The sequence below is a fragment of the Phyllobates terribilis genome, unplaced genomic scaffold (genome assembly GCF_046119375.1).
Source record: "Phyllobates terribilis strain yellow unplaced genomic scaffold, ASM4611937v1 Scaffold_11__3_contigs__length_659146591, whole genome shotgun sequence".
Lineage (NCBI taxonomy): Eukaryota > Metazoa > Chordata > Amphibia > Anura > Dendrobatidae > Phyllobates > Phyllobates terribilis.
In genome coordinates, this window is record NW_027362771.1 from 266357445 (window position 1) to 266372564 (window position 15120).

The window sequence follows — 15120 nt, forward strand, 5'->3', positions numbered from 1 at the left end:
ATAATGCTGGGTACCTCTGTGTTTTTACAGTACGCGGATGAAGAATTGTCGGGTTTCAAGGAGATGGGTGCGTGAAAATCGGACGGCACTCGCATGGTCTGAGTGCCGTGCGATTTTTTTCACGCACCCATTGACTTGCATTGGCGAGTCTCGTCCGAGACACGTGGCCACTCGCAGCATGCTGCGATTTTTTTCTCAGTCCGATTTCAGCCGAGAAAAAAATCGCAGATGAGATTTCACTCATTGATTAACATTGGTCCGAGTGTAATCCGATGTTTTATCGGATTGCACTCATCCAGTTTCCTCGCATATAAGTATAAGCCCTAAGTAAAAGAGTCATGTAATACTTTATTTGCATTTTCTTAACAGTGGGAAATTGTTTTCCTCTATTTCAGATTACAGGTTTTACTATGCATTTTGCAAAGAGATTGCAAGTCAATGTTTTTTTTAACCGCACAAGTGAAATCAAGTAAGTATACCTACAGTGTGCTTCATGTTGGAGTTAATTTCTTTATTGTAATTTTATACTTTGGCCATTTTTTCTTGTAGAACAGAAGGGGCTTTAATGTTGCACCTGAAACAGTATATATTCATTGCTTAGAGAATCCCTCCCGTGGAACTTTTTTCCCCCTAAACCTGTGTGTGTGTGTGTGTGTGTGTGTGTGTGTATACACACTGCTCAAAAAAATAAAGGGAACACTTAAACAACAGAATATAACTCCAAGTAAATCAAACTTCTGTGAAATCAAACTGTCCACTTAGGAAGCAACACTGATTGACAATCAATTTCACATGCTGTTGTGCAAATGGAATAGACAATAGATGGAAATTATTGGCAATCATAAAGACCCACTCAATAAAGGAGTGGTTCTGCAGGTGGGGACCACAGACCACATCTCAGTACCAATGCTTTCTGGCTGATGTTTTGGTCACTTTTGAATGTTGGTTGTGCTTTCACACTCATGGTAGCATGAGACGGACTCTACAACCCACAGAAGTTGCTCAGGTAGTGCTGCTCATCCGGGATCGCACATCAATGCGAGCTGTGGCAAGAAGGTTTGCTGTGTTTGTCAGCGTAGTGTCCAGAGGCTGGAGGCACTACCAGGAGACAGGCCAGTACACCAGGAGACATGGAGGGGGCTGTATGAGGGGAACAACCCAGCAGCTGGACCAGTACCTCCGCCTTTGTGCAAGGAGGAACAGGAGGAGCACTGCCATTGCCCTGTAAAATGTCCTTCAGCAGGCCACAATTGTGCATGTGTCTGCACAAACGGTTAGAAACCGACTCCATGAGGGTGGTATGAGGGCCCAACGTCCACAGATGGGGGTTGTGCTTATAGCCCAACACCGTGCAAGACGCTTGGCATTTGCCACAGAACACCAGAATTGGCAAAGTCGCCACTGGCGCCCTGTGCTCTTCACAGATGAAAGCAGGTTCACACTGAGCACATGTGACAGACGTGACAGAGTCTGGAGATGCCGTGGAGAGCGATCTGCTGCCTGCAGCATCCTTCAGCATGACCGGTTTGGCAGTGGGTCAGTAATGGTGTGGGGTGGCATTTCTTTTGAGGGCCGCACAGCCCTCCATGTGCTCGCCAGAGGTAGCCTGGCTGCCATTAGGTACCGAGATGAGATCCTCAGGCCTCCATTGGTTAATAAATTTGATTTCAATTGATGATTTTTGTGTGATTTTGTTGTCAGCACATTCAACTTTGTACAGAACAAAGTATTCAATGAGAATATTTCATTCATTCAGATCTAGAATGTGTTAATTGAGTGTTCCCTTTATTTTTTTGAGCAGTGTATATATATACATTTTCACCCACTCCTGGTTTTGTCTTACAAATACTGATGTAAAATACTAACCCAATACTGAACGTGTGAACACGGCCTAAGTGTGTTAATATAATCATCTATCGCTGTCTCCTCCAGTGCCATCCTGTTCTTCTTCTGAGTCATGTGATGGTAAATCAGATAATCCAAATTACTCTATGCTCTGTGTGAGCTGGAAGGTTTATTTGTACAAGGTAAGCTTATGGAGCCTTGTTCTGACGCTCCTTAAGCTTATTGTGTAAAAGCAACTTCTGGCTCACACAGAGCGCAGTGTGACCCGGAGAGTCTGCAAAGTGTTGTCGTCACTCAGAAGATGACCAGAACAGTGGTGGATACCGGAGAAGGCGGCAATAGGTGAGTATTTTAACACACTCACACTACTGTACATTCATACGCGGTGTACACAATAATTAGACAATTTGTATTTTTGATGATTAATTTTATTATTGAACAACTACAGCGCTGTCAGACAATCCATAAGGTTAATCCCGAAACCTAAATATTTAAGGAAGGTTTTGTCTTCCTTAGGAGAATATCTATGTGTGCAGAATTTTTGACAACTATTAGTATGCAAAATTATTATACAACTAAATGAATTAAATAAATGTTCCCATCTCAATTGTTTTATTTTCATCTGTTAAAGTGAGAATAATAACCAACCAACTCAAAATGTAAAATTTCTGACATTTAAAAAACATCATTGACCAATATAGCCCGCCCCCCACCCCCATTCTTTTTCAATAATAGTCATAATCCATTAAATCTGTCAGTTTTTTAATCTGTTAACAAACAACTTTTTGGGCATTAGCAAAAACAGCCTCCCAGACACTGTTCAGAGAGGGTGTACTGTTTTCCTTCACCATAAATCTCCCGCTTAAGAAGGGCCCAAAATTTCTCAGTAGGGTTTAGGTCAAGTGAGAAAGGAGCAATGTCATTATTATTTCATATTTAAAGTCTTTACTGGTTAGCCAAGCAGTGTAGTCCTTTGATGCCTGAGATGGAGCATTGTGCTGCATAAAAATCAAAAATTTTTCTTGAAAGATGGAGACTTTTTTGTCCCACTGCTGGAAAAAAGTGTCTTCTAAAACTGTCAGTAGGTTTAGATGTTGAATTTAAGTCCATCTTCATACATAAAAAAGTATAACTAGCAAATCTTTAATAATACCAGCCCATAGCAGTACTCCACCTCCACTTTGCTGGCATCTGAGTTACTGCTGACTGTGCCCTTTACTGATCTAGCCATGGGTCCATCTATCTGGTCCATTAAGAGTCGCTCCAATCTCATCAGTCCATAAAACTGTCGTTAGATATTTCTTGGCCCAGTCTTGACGTTATAACTTATATGTCTTGTTCAGTGGTGGTCGGGTTTCAGCCTTCCTTACCTTGACCATGTCTCTGAGCACTGAACACCTTGTGCTTTTGTGTCTTGCTCAGTGTTGGTCGGTTTCAGCTTTCCTTAGCTCGGCCATGTCTCTGAGCACTGAACACCTTGTCCTTCTGTGTCTTGCTCAGTGGTGGTCGGTTTCAGCCTTCCTTACCTCGGCCATGTCTCTGAGCACTGAACATCTTGTACTTCTGTGACTTGCTCAGTGGTGGTCGGATTTCAGCCTTCCTTACCTTGGCCATGTCTCTGAGCACTGAACACCTTGTACTTCTGTGTCTTGCTCAGTGGTGGTCGTTTTCAGCCTTCCTTACCTCGGCCATGTCTCTGAGCACTGAACACCTTGTACTTCTGTGTCTTGCTCAGTGGTGGTCGGTTTCAGCCTTCCTTACCTCGGCCATGTCTCTGAGCACTGAACATCTTGTACTTCTGTGTCTTGCTCAGTGGTGGTCGGATTTCAGCCTTCCTTACCTTGGCCATGTCTCTGAGCACTGAACACCTTGTACTTCTGTGTCTTGCTCAGTGGTGGTCGTTTTCAGCCTTCCTTACCTCGGCCATGTCTCTGAGCACTGAACACCTTGTACTTCTGTGTCTTCCTCAGTGGTGGTCGGTTTCAGCCTTCCTTACCTTGGCCATGTCTCTGAGCAATGAACACCTTGTACTTCTGTGTCTTGCTCAGTGGTGGTCGGTTTCAGCCTTCCTTACCTTGGCCATGTCTCTGAGCACTGAACACCTTGTACTTCTGTGTCTTCCTCAGTGGTGGTCGGTTTCAGCCATCCTTACCTCGGCCATGTCTCTGAGCACTGAACACCTTGTACTTCTGTGTCTTCCTCAGTGGTGGTCGGTTTCAGCCATCCTTACCTCGGCCATGTCTCTGAGCACTGAACACCTTGTACTTTGGTGTCTTGCTCAGTGGTGGTCGGTTTCAGCCTTCCTTACCTCGACCATGTCTCTGAGCACTGAACACCTTGTACTTCTGTGTCTTGCTCAGTGGTGGTCGGTTTCAGCCTTCCTTACCTCGGCCATGTCTCTGAGCACTGAACACCTTGTACTTCTGTGTCTTGCTCAGTGGTGGTCGGTTTCAACCTTCCTTACCTCGGCCATGACTCTGAGCACTGAACACCTTGTACTTCTGTGTCTTGCTCAGTGGTGGTTGGTTTCAGCCTTCCTTACCTCGGCCATGTCTCTGAGCACTGAACACCTTGTACTTCTGTGTCTTGTTCAGTGGTGGTTGGGTTTCAGCCTTCCTTACCTCGGCCATGACTCTGAGCACTGAACACCTTGTACTTCGGTGTCTTGCTCAGTGGTGGGCGGGTTTCAGCCTTCCTTACCTCGGCTATGGCTCTGAGCACTGAACACCTTGTACTTCTGTGTCTTGCTCAGTGGTGGTCGGTTTCAGCCTTCCTTACCTCGGCCATGTCTCTGAGCACTGAACACCTTGTACTTCTGTGTCTTGCTCAGTGGTGGTCGGTTTCAGCCATCCTTACCTCGGCCATGTGTCTGAGCACTGAACACCTTGTACTTCGGTGTCTTGCTCAGTGGTGGTCGAGTTTCAGCCTTCCTTACCTCGGCTATGTCTCTGAGCACTGAACACCTTGTACTTCTGTCTCTTGCTCAGTGGTGGTCGGTTTCAGCCTTCCTTACCTCGGCCATGTCTCTGAGCAATGAACACCTTGTACTTCTGTGTCTTGCTCAGTGGTGGTCAGTTTTAACCTTCCTTACCTCGGCCATGACTCTGAGCACTGAACACCTTGTACTTCTATGGTCTTGTTCAGTGGTGGTCGGTTTCAGCCTTTCTTACCTCAGCCATGTCTCTGAGCACTGAACACCTTGTACTTCTGTATCTTCCTCAGTGGTGGTTGGTTTCAGCCTTCCTTACCTCGGCCATGTCTCTGAGCACTGAACACCTTGTACTTCTGTGTCTTCCTCAGTGGTGGTCGGTTTCATCCTTCCTTACCTCGGCCATATCTCTGAGCACTGAACACCTTGTACTTCTGTGTCTTGCTCAGTGGTGGTGGAGTTTCAGCCTTCCTTACCTCGGCCATGTCTCTGAGCACTGAACACCATGTACTTCTGTGTCTTCCTCAGTGGTGGTCGGTTTCAGCCTTCCTTACCTCGGCCATGTCTCTGAGCACTGAACACCTTTTACTTCTGTGTCTTCCTCAGTGGTGGTTGGTTTCAGCCTTCCTTACCTCGGCCATGTCTCTGAGCACTGAACACCTTGTACTTCTGTGTCTTCCTCAGTGGTGGTCGGTTTCAGCCTTCCTTACCTCGGCCATGTCTCTGAGCACTGAACACCTTGTACTTCTGTGTCTTGCTCAGTGGTGGTGGAGTTTCAGCCTTCCTTACCTCGGCCATGTCTCTGAGCACTGAACACCATGTACTTCTGTGTCTTCCTCAGTGGTGGTCGGTTTCAGCCTTCCTTACCTCGGCCATGTCTCTGAGCACTGAACACCTTGTACTTCTGTGTCTTCCTCAGTGGTGGTTGGTTTCAGCCTTCCTTACCTCAGCCATGTCTCTGAGCACTGAACACCTTGTACTTCTGTGTCTTCCTCAGTGGTGGTCGGTTTCAGCCTTCCTTACCTCGGCCATGTCTCTGAGCACTGAACAGCTTGTACTTCTGTGTCTTGTTCAGTGGTGGTCGGGTTTCAGCCTTCCTTACCTCGGCCATGTCTCTGAGCACTGAACACCTTGTACTTCTGTGTCTTGCTCAGTGGTGGTGGAGTTTCAGCCTTCCTTACCTCGGCCATGTCTCTGAGCACTGAACACCATGTACTTCTGTGTCTTCCTCAGTGGTGGTCGGTTTCAGCCTTCCTTACCTCGGCCATGTCTCTGAGCACTGAACACCTTGTACTTCTGTGTCTTGCTCAGTGGTGGTGGAGTTTCAGCCTTCCTTACCTCGGCCATGTCTCTGAGCACTGAACACCTTGTATTTCTGTGTCTTGCTCAGTGGTGGTCGGTTTCAGCCTTCCTTACCTCGGCCATGTCTCTGAGCACTGAACACCTTGTACTTCTGTGTCTTGCTCAGTGGTGGTGGAGTTTCAGCCTTCCTTACCTCGGCCATGTCTCTGAGCACTGAACACCTTGTACTTCTGGGCACTCCAGAGAGGTTGAAGTTTTGGAATATGACAGAACTGGAGGATAATGGGTTCCTGGTCGCTTCACCTTTGATTTTTCTCAAATCTCTGGCAGTTAATGTGTGTCTTTTTTTCGCAACACGGTTTTTGTCACCCTGTTGACCATTTGCTTCAAACCTTTTGACGGTTCTGTGATCAGGCCCCAATTTCTTAGTAATTTGAAGAGGGCTGCATCCCTCTTTCACTTCACAAATACACATCGCCTGATATACTTTAAACTAATAAGCATTCAAACTTATAAAGCTTGTAGTTGTAAAATATGCATACAAATTATATGGTCAAAATACTCGCCTAATAACTATGCACACAGTGTATATACACAGGTTTAGGGGAAAAAGTTAATGAGAGCAATTCTTTAAGATCCATACAGGGGAAAAATTAGGAAGGAACAATCTGTAATGTAATTAGTTTAACCAGACATATTTATCCCAAAAAAGAATCCATACACTTTCCCCTGTATAGCAACAACAAATCGTGTATTTTACCCAACTTGCATCAGCACTATAATTTCCAAGAATAAAGGTTACTATTTTTTCCTTTTCTTTCAATATTATATGATATTGTTATATTATTATTTGGTTTTATAACTGTCATGTAAAATGCATTCCTCTCGCAAAAGGTTGGTTCCAGGTGGTACTAAAGGGTTGAAATTAGATTTTTTTATTCCATAAGATTTTTTTGTGTTTATTATTGTTATTATTTTATTCATATTTACTTTTTTTTTATTAGGGTCTGGGGGAAGCTGAGATAACATAATCTTACCCTAGCATTCTTTTGTATATGGATAACAGATGATAGTACTCTAGTGCTTGTTGACCATTGCTGTTAAGGTACTTTTACACAAGCCTATCAGCAGCACCAAACAAATAAAAGTCCTAATGTCAGCGACAAATCATAAGATGTGGTGGAAATCTAAAAGGTGCCCCCAGTAACAGAAACATATATGGTTAGAATATAACAGACATCAATGGAAGATAAATAAGGAATATTACCATAAGAGATTGGGGACCTCCCTCACTAATGTGGCTTTCACATTCAGCGTTTCATCTGCCTTCATGAGACTTACAATTATATTTGATTATTTTAGTAAATAAGGAATCGTTTTGTTCTGTGTACAATTATTGTCGGTTTCATTGCCAGTCTTGATTCATATTGGTAGATGGAGGCCATTTTTGATCGATGTAAATATTATCATTTATACATATCTTTCTAATATGTGCTTTATTTCATGTCAGATAGAATTGTTTCCATTCCTAATTACTTTTTCCACCTTTCACAGCATTCTGGCAAACCTTCAGTCAGAATTTGTGTTTCCGGTATTGTGGTTAAATGAGGTAAGCACGTGAAGACTTTATACTTGGAACAAAATAGCATAGTGTATTTATTTCTATTCTTCTAACTAATACTCACCCCTGAAAAAAAAACATAGTAAAAATTCTATGCAGCCATGTTGTTATGTTTATAGCTCAGGAAACCCTGGAGAAAAACTAATATGGTAAAGCTGCCTATTTGTAGAGCAATTGAAAGGGGAATTATTTCATTACTTCTAATGGCAACCATACACATTGGGTTAACGTTGTCCGAACCCAGCTGACAGTCTAATGTATAGGGGGGCTCCAACAGATGAATAGCGATCCTTTTGCGATTTAGAGATAAGTCGCCACCAGTGATGTCTGGCAGTGGGTGGTTCATAGAGAACACAGGAGCGCTCAGTAGAGCAAGTTCTCCTGGGGATGGGACAGTCGGGTAAGAAACCATTATTCACCTTACAACTATCTAAAGTGTACGGGAGGCTTATGAAAGGTGAAAGATAAGCCCTATGGGAACAGTAATTAAAGGGATTGTCCGGTCAAAACCGATAAGTGTGCAGTCACTCTGTGCTACTGCAGACTTATGAATCCCCCCAGCGCAGGCACTGTGCTCTGCAGGCACTAAATTTTAGTTTTAATAGTTAGATTTAAATAGACTGGCAATAAATAATGTATTTGCCTTTTTTCATGCTGTAGCTATATATTTTTTATTTAGACAGTTCACCAAGGATTGAGTGTCTTGTGGCAGCTGAAATGAATGGGAGTCCATTATGGGAGAAATGTAATAGATTTTTATAGTCTTCAAGAAGCGATGAGTACAGCCCCTTCCCCAGAGACCAGGGAATTGCATACATACTGTAGTCTTATCTGTGTATATAGTTTATAGCAGAGGTCCCCAACCTTTTTTGCACCAGGGACCGGCTTTAAGCAAGACCAGTTTTCCACGGCCCGGTGGGGGTGGGGGCGGGGCTTTGGTCATATGGGGGTGGGGTTATGGAGGGGTGGAGCTGTATGGGGAGGATGCTGGCGGGACCTCGGTGTACAGCGCTGCTAAGTAGCAGCATTGTACATTGAGCGTCAGTGTATACAGCGCTGCTGCTTAGCAGCGCTACACACTGAACACCGGTACCGGGAGCCGCGTCACTGAAGCCAGTCTGCTGCCCCAGCACGCCCCACATAACATGTTCTGCCGGGGGCGTGTCAGTGAGGAGAGCCTGCCGCCCCACCCCGTCAGGAACACACCATGCTGTGCAGGAGGGCCGCGTCACTAAGACCCGCCCGACGCCCCACCCCGTCAGGAACACACCATGCTGTGCAGGAGGGCCGCGTCACTAAGACCCGCCTGACGCCCCACCCCGTCAGGAACACACCATGCTGTGCAGGAGGGCCGCGTCACTAAGACCCGCCCGACGCCCCACCCCGTCCTGCATAATGTTCTCTGCTGTCAGCGGCGCCGCGGACCGGCTGAAAAACCCCAACGGCCCGGTCCTGGTCCGCGGACCGGCGGTTGGGGACCTCTGGTTTATAGTGTTGCTATCCTACCTTATCTGGTCCCTGAGCAATACAATAAAGTTGTTGATAACTCATCCAACCTGTAGAAGTTTATAGAGAACAGGAAGTATCAGCCTGTTGTGCCTGCTCAATTGGGCAGATGAAAACTGCAATATTTCAAGATGTTTCAGTCATTGCTAAAAAAAAATTACCTTTTGAATTCTAAGTGACTTTCAATTGCCACATACTGACTATATATATATATATATATATATATATATATATATATATATACAGTGCCTACAAGTAGTGTTCAACCCCCTGCAGATTTAGCTGGTTGACACATGCGGAATTAACTTGGCATTGTGACATTTGTACTGTAGATCAGCCTGGAAGTGGGAAATGCACTGCAGCAATTTTTTTTTTTTTTTTTTTTTTAAAGCGTAAAAAGTTAATTCAGAGTGTCATTTATTATTCAACCCCTCAAACCACAAGAATTCTGTTTGGTCCCCCTAAAGTATTAAGAAGTAGTTCAGGCACCAAGAATAATGAGCTTCACATGTGTGGATTAAAGATCTCTTTTGCCAGCCTTTTCTGACTATTTAAGACCCTCCCCAAACTTGTGAACAGCACTCAGACATGGTCAACATGGGAAAGACAAAGGAGCATTCCAAGGCCATCAGAGACAAGATCGTGGAGGGTCACAAGGCTGGCAAGGGGTACAAAACCCTTTCCAAGGAGTTGGGCCTACCTGTCTCCACTGTTGGGAGCATCATCCGTAAGTGGAAGGCTTATGGAACTACTGTTAGCCTTCCACGGCCAGGACAGCCTTTGAAAGTGTCCTCCCGTGCCGAGGCCAGGCTTGTCCGAAGAGTCAAGGCTAACCCAAGACAACAAGGAAGGAGCTCCGGGAAGATCTCATGGCAGTGGGGACATTGGTTTCAGTCAATACCATAAGTAACGTACTCCACCGCAATGGTCTCCGTTCCAGACGAGCCCGTAAGGTACCTTTACTTTCAAAGCGTCATGTCAAGGCTCGTCTACAGTTTGCTCATGATCACTTGGAGGACTCTGAGACAGACTGGTTCAAGGTTCTATGGTCTGATGAGACCAAGATCGAGATCTTTGGTGCCAACCACACACGTGACGTTTGGAGACTGGATGGCACTGCATACGACCCCAAGAATACCATCCCTACAGTCAAGCATGGTGGTGGCAGCATCATGCTGTGGGGCTGTTTCTCTGCCAAGGGGCCTGGCCATCTGGTCCGCATCCATGGGAAGATGGATAGCACGGCCTACCTGGAGATTTTGGCCAAGAACCTCCGCTCCTCCATCAAGGATCTTAAGATGGGTCGTAATTTCATCTTCCAACAAGACAACGACCCAAAGCACACAGCCAAGAAAACCAAGGCCTGGTTCAATAGGGAAAAAGTCAAGGTGTTGGAGTGGCCTAGTCAGTCTCCTGACCTTAACCCAATTGAAAACTTGTGGAAGGAGCTCAAGAATAAAGTCCACATGAGACACCCAAAGAACCTAGATAACTTGGAGAAGATCTGCATGGAGGAGTGGGCCAAGATAACTCCACAGACCTGTGCCGGCCTGATCAGGTCTTATAAAAGACGATTATTAGCTGTAATTGCAAACAAGGGTTATTCCACAAAATATTAAACATAGGGGTTGTATAATAATTGACCCACACTTTTATGTTTAAAATTTAATAAAATTCAACTGAGCAACATAACTTTTTGGTTTGTAAGATTTAAGCTTCTGTTCATAAAACCTACTCTCGTTTGCAGTTTGAAGGCTCTAACTTATTTGCATCTTATCAAACCAGCTAAATCTGCAGGGGGTTGAATACTACTTGTAGGCACTGTATATATATATATGAAATTTTACTTTTCAGTTGCAGAGTTGTCTAAAAGTGACTACATGTATATGTCTCTGCTTTGTTTTCTTCCAGACCGCCATGATTGGTGACGATTCGGCAAATACATTTAAATCCAGTGTAACTACCCCAATGAATGCTTTAGGGATTATACAGATCGTATTTCTCTGCCTTGGGGGTGTTATATTCCTTGCCTGCTCCATAACACTTTGTGTCAAAAGTTGTAGAGGAAAGTGAGTATAAAATGAGGTTACTTTCTTTACAAATTTGTCTGGATTGTAATGAATACAAACACAAATTGATCTAGGAGATGTAACCAGCTGCTCTTGTGGTGTCAGGATGGATAACATGTAAGATAAAAGGTACTTCTTCTGCTTTTCTGTGGTCAAAATAGCTAAACCTAAGTTTCCATGTTAATTAAACAAATAGCGGCACTAAAAGACCACTGATCGCTAAACTTTTACCGATTGGCAGTCATTTAAAGAAATTGTCCACTACTTTATATGAACCCCGCAATGTATCCCCCCGGGGCCCAGAAGTGTTTTTTTAAATACCTTGCAGTACCTTTTCTGCCTCTGAACGGCGCTGTCGCTGGCTGCTCAGAGGCATCACGTGACCCGTCACTGATGTCACGTCAAGTGAGGCGTGACTCAGCGCTGGGGTCCCCGCGGTGGCTGCTGGGTTGTGGGCGGGGTTATTCCCCTCGTCACACCCAGCATCCACCGCACGTTTTCCCAATGAATTAGGAGAGGGAGAGCGCGCAGTGTATGCCGGGTGTAACGTGCGGGGAAACCCACAACCCAGCAGCCACCGGTGGAACGCGGAAGAGAGAGACCCCCGGCTGCAGCCTGGACTTGTTGTGATGTCAGCGGATGTCAGAGCCGGCTGCAGCCGGGGGTCACGTGATGCCTGTGAGCGGCCAGTGATAGCGCCACTCACAGGCATTATCTGCAACACAAGGTATTTAGAGAAACACTTATGGGCCCTGGAGGAATTGGGGGATCATATAAAGTAGTGGACAACCCCTTTAATAGTGTGTTTAGATTGTTCAGTACAAATAGGCTGCCATTGTTCTCGGCCTCACAAGCCCTGTTACACAGGACAATGTGCTGCCAAAAACAATGATTTTTAACCACTTACTAACATCCGCCGGACATGTACGGCTCAAATCGGTATCAGATGTATAGAGTGGGGTCACGTGAACCCGACCAACACCCAGCAGATAATGGCTGTGACACACAGCCAGGACCTGCCTCTAACAGCCACAGGTGGAGCGGAGCCCATGACTGTTAACCTGTTAAATGACACTCTCTCACAGCATCATTAACAGCTCGCCAGCATTGGGACACATTTTGTAACATGATCGCGGGCACCGATGGGTTGCTATGACCTGTTGAAGACCTGTGCTTGTCATCATGGAGCTCTTTTGTAGCCCAGCCTATAGCTAATCTTCAAAGGAAACTGTGTTTTTAACTATATGCAGCAATACTGTGGTATTGCTGTATATCGTACAAGCGATCAGCTGATCACAGGTTCTTATCTCCTTGGGGGACTAAAGAATAAAGTAAAATGTTTAAAAAACATTAAAAAAACTTTCCAATCATTCCCTTTCTCTCCCATTACAAATTAAGGCAGTACATTTAAAAAAAAAAAATACACATTTGTTATCGCTGCATACATAATATAAAAATTCGATCTGCTAAAATATAAAGATAATTAACCCAATTGGTAAATACCGTAAACAGAAAAAAATTTAAAAAATGCCCAAATTGCTTTATTTTTAGTCACCACAATACCACAAAAAATGCTTTAAATAGTAATCAAAATATCATATCTATCCCAAAATGGTATTAATAAAAACATTGTCTCGCCCCGCAAAAAATAAGCCATGAAATGTTAAGGGTCTCAAAAAATGGTGACACTTGATTTTTTTTCACCACTAGAATAATTTAAAAAGAGATGGAAGTTAGATTACGGCGTTATCAATCTGATGAAGAGAATCATGATGCCAGGTAATTTTTACTGCACAATGTACGCCATAAAATCAAATCCTGTTTTTTTTCGCAATTTCAATTTTTCATTTTTTTTCTCGGTTTCCAGAATGTTATGTGGTAAAATGAATAGTGTGATTCAAAAGTACAACTAGTCCCTCAAAAAGCAAGCCCTCATACGTCTAAGTGGACAAAAAAATAAAAAGATTATGAATCTAGAAAGAAGGGGAGGAAAAACGACAACGCAAAAAATTAAATTGGCCGCTGCGGAAAGGGGATAGGCAAGTGTAAAATTCATATCACCTGACGAACGAGCGTTATGCTCATTCATTAGACGATCGTCAGCATGTCTACATTATTATTAATGATTAATCTTTCAGTGTATGTTCACCTTAATGTAGAACCTCTTAGATATTTCTCTAATTCTACATATGGGTTAGCTATGTATTACTTACTACTCTTTTTACTTATATATGTTTATGGCCAAAGGTCTACAACATTCTTATGACTTGAGAGTCAGAGTTTCAGATTGTACTACTGAACTTAGTGTGAGATATAGTATCTCTCAGATTTACTACACTTAGCAGACTACAATCTATCTTCTATGCAATAAGAATAAAGGTATGTTCACTCGGGATTGAACTGCTGCCAGGAAAATTTCTGCAACAATATAGCCAGAAATTGAGGAGACATCAGCAACAGCAAATTCTGTGGCTAGTGGAAATTCAAAAGAAAAACAATCTATATTTACCTGTTATGTCTCTATGGTCTTCTGCTACTCTCTGTACAACATAGCCACCTGTGATTACATCATTCTCATCCCATGTGACCACTGCAGCCTGTGATTATGACGCGCCCCCTGGGCCAGTGCTGTTTGGGGATTACCCGGAGCCGGATCAGATGGGGGTTGTAGTCTCCGAGTGGCGGCGACCCGGTCCGTGCCCAGGGTGTCAAACTCAGTGTGTGGCAGTCTTTACAGATGTTGTTAAATGTTCTTAGTGTCGACTACGCCACCCGTTGATTTGCGGTCAAAAGGCCGCCGCTGCAGAAGGGTCCGCTGAGGCTGGTGGTATGTGTGCAGCTCTGGTAGTATAACCCCCAACGGGAGGGGTATAGCCTCAGGGGGTCAGATGTAGAGGATGGTGGTTGTGAAGGTGCAGGATGATTAAGCAAGGAGACTCAGAGTCGGGCTGTGCAGTTCAGGGGTTTTTACTTACGGGTGTTCTTATGGTCACTCTGGCCTGAAGCGACCACCCGAGCCGTGCTGCGTCCACCAGGTCCTGGACTCGGCCAACCCCCAAGTAATTCTGGAGCGTGGTCCTGAGCTCCTGTCTGACTTTCCCTCTCTTCTGGCCGTTCTCACCAGGGATCCACCTATGTCCGGCTCCCTCAGGTCTCTTGGTGGGTACACCTCTTCTGGGTTCCCTGACCCTATACCTGGTATGCCTTCCTAGTGGATTTAGTGAGGGTCGTGGCAGATCCTGCCCACGACCTCCGGTCTCTGGCTAAGGTGTGCTTTGGCCTCTGCCAGCTTGGGATCCGGTACCCTGGGTGCCAACCCTTCACCCTGCTGTTTGTATTCTGGGGTCTTGGGGTTCCTTCTTCTTCTCTCTGGGTCCTTCTGACTCCTCTCTCTCTCTCTCAGACTTGGCCTTGGAGCTGGGCCCAGCCGGAACCACAACTCCCTGTCAGCCCTTCTGGCTGAGCTTCTCTGCTCTGCTCCTCTGACTCACTCTACAAAAGACTGACCCTGATCTAAGATGGTGCCCACCTTATATACTCCCTCTATGTGTGAGCTCAGGTGACCAGCACCCAATGAGCTCCTAGCCTTACCCAGACTGCTCTCCCTATCTGCCCCTACACTACTGGGATGTTCCACCCCCCTCCCACTCCAGCCAGGGACAGACACTGTCGTACCTGCACATAAACTGGTGGGAGTACCGTCGTTCTGTCCCCCGGAAATGGGATGTATGTAGTGCATGCAGCCTACTAGCTCAGTTCCACACTCCATCCTTACCCGGGAGTGGAATACCACACCTCTGGCTTGAGGTGTAATACCCCTGTAGCAGCCGAATCCTCAGGGTGCTACA

The 15120-nt window shown here is 45.0% G+C and overlaps 1 protein-coding gene across 1 annotated transcript in view; it reads left to right on the plus strand.

Annotated features, from left to right (window-relative positions):
• The window catches only part of CD36 (CD36 molecule (CD36 blood group)), a 91548-nt gene that overhangs the window by 38702 nt on the left and 37726 nt on the right, over positions 1-15120 (plus strand). The window contains exons 10-12 of the mRNA XM_073652308.1: positions 396-469; positions 7631-7685; positions 11115-11272. Coding sequence (XP_073508409.1) covers positions 396-469; positions 7631-7685; positions 11115-11272 — 287 coding nt within the window. The remainder of the gene's footprint in view (positions 1-395; positions 470-7630; positions 7686-11114; positions 11273-15120) is intronic.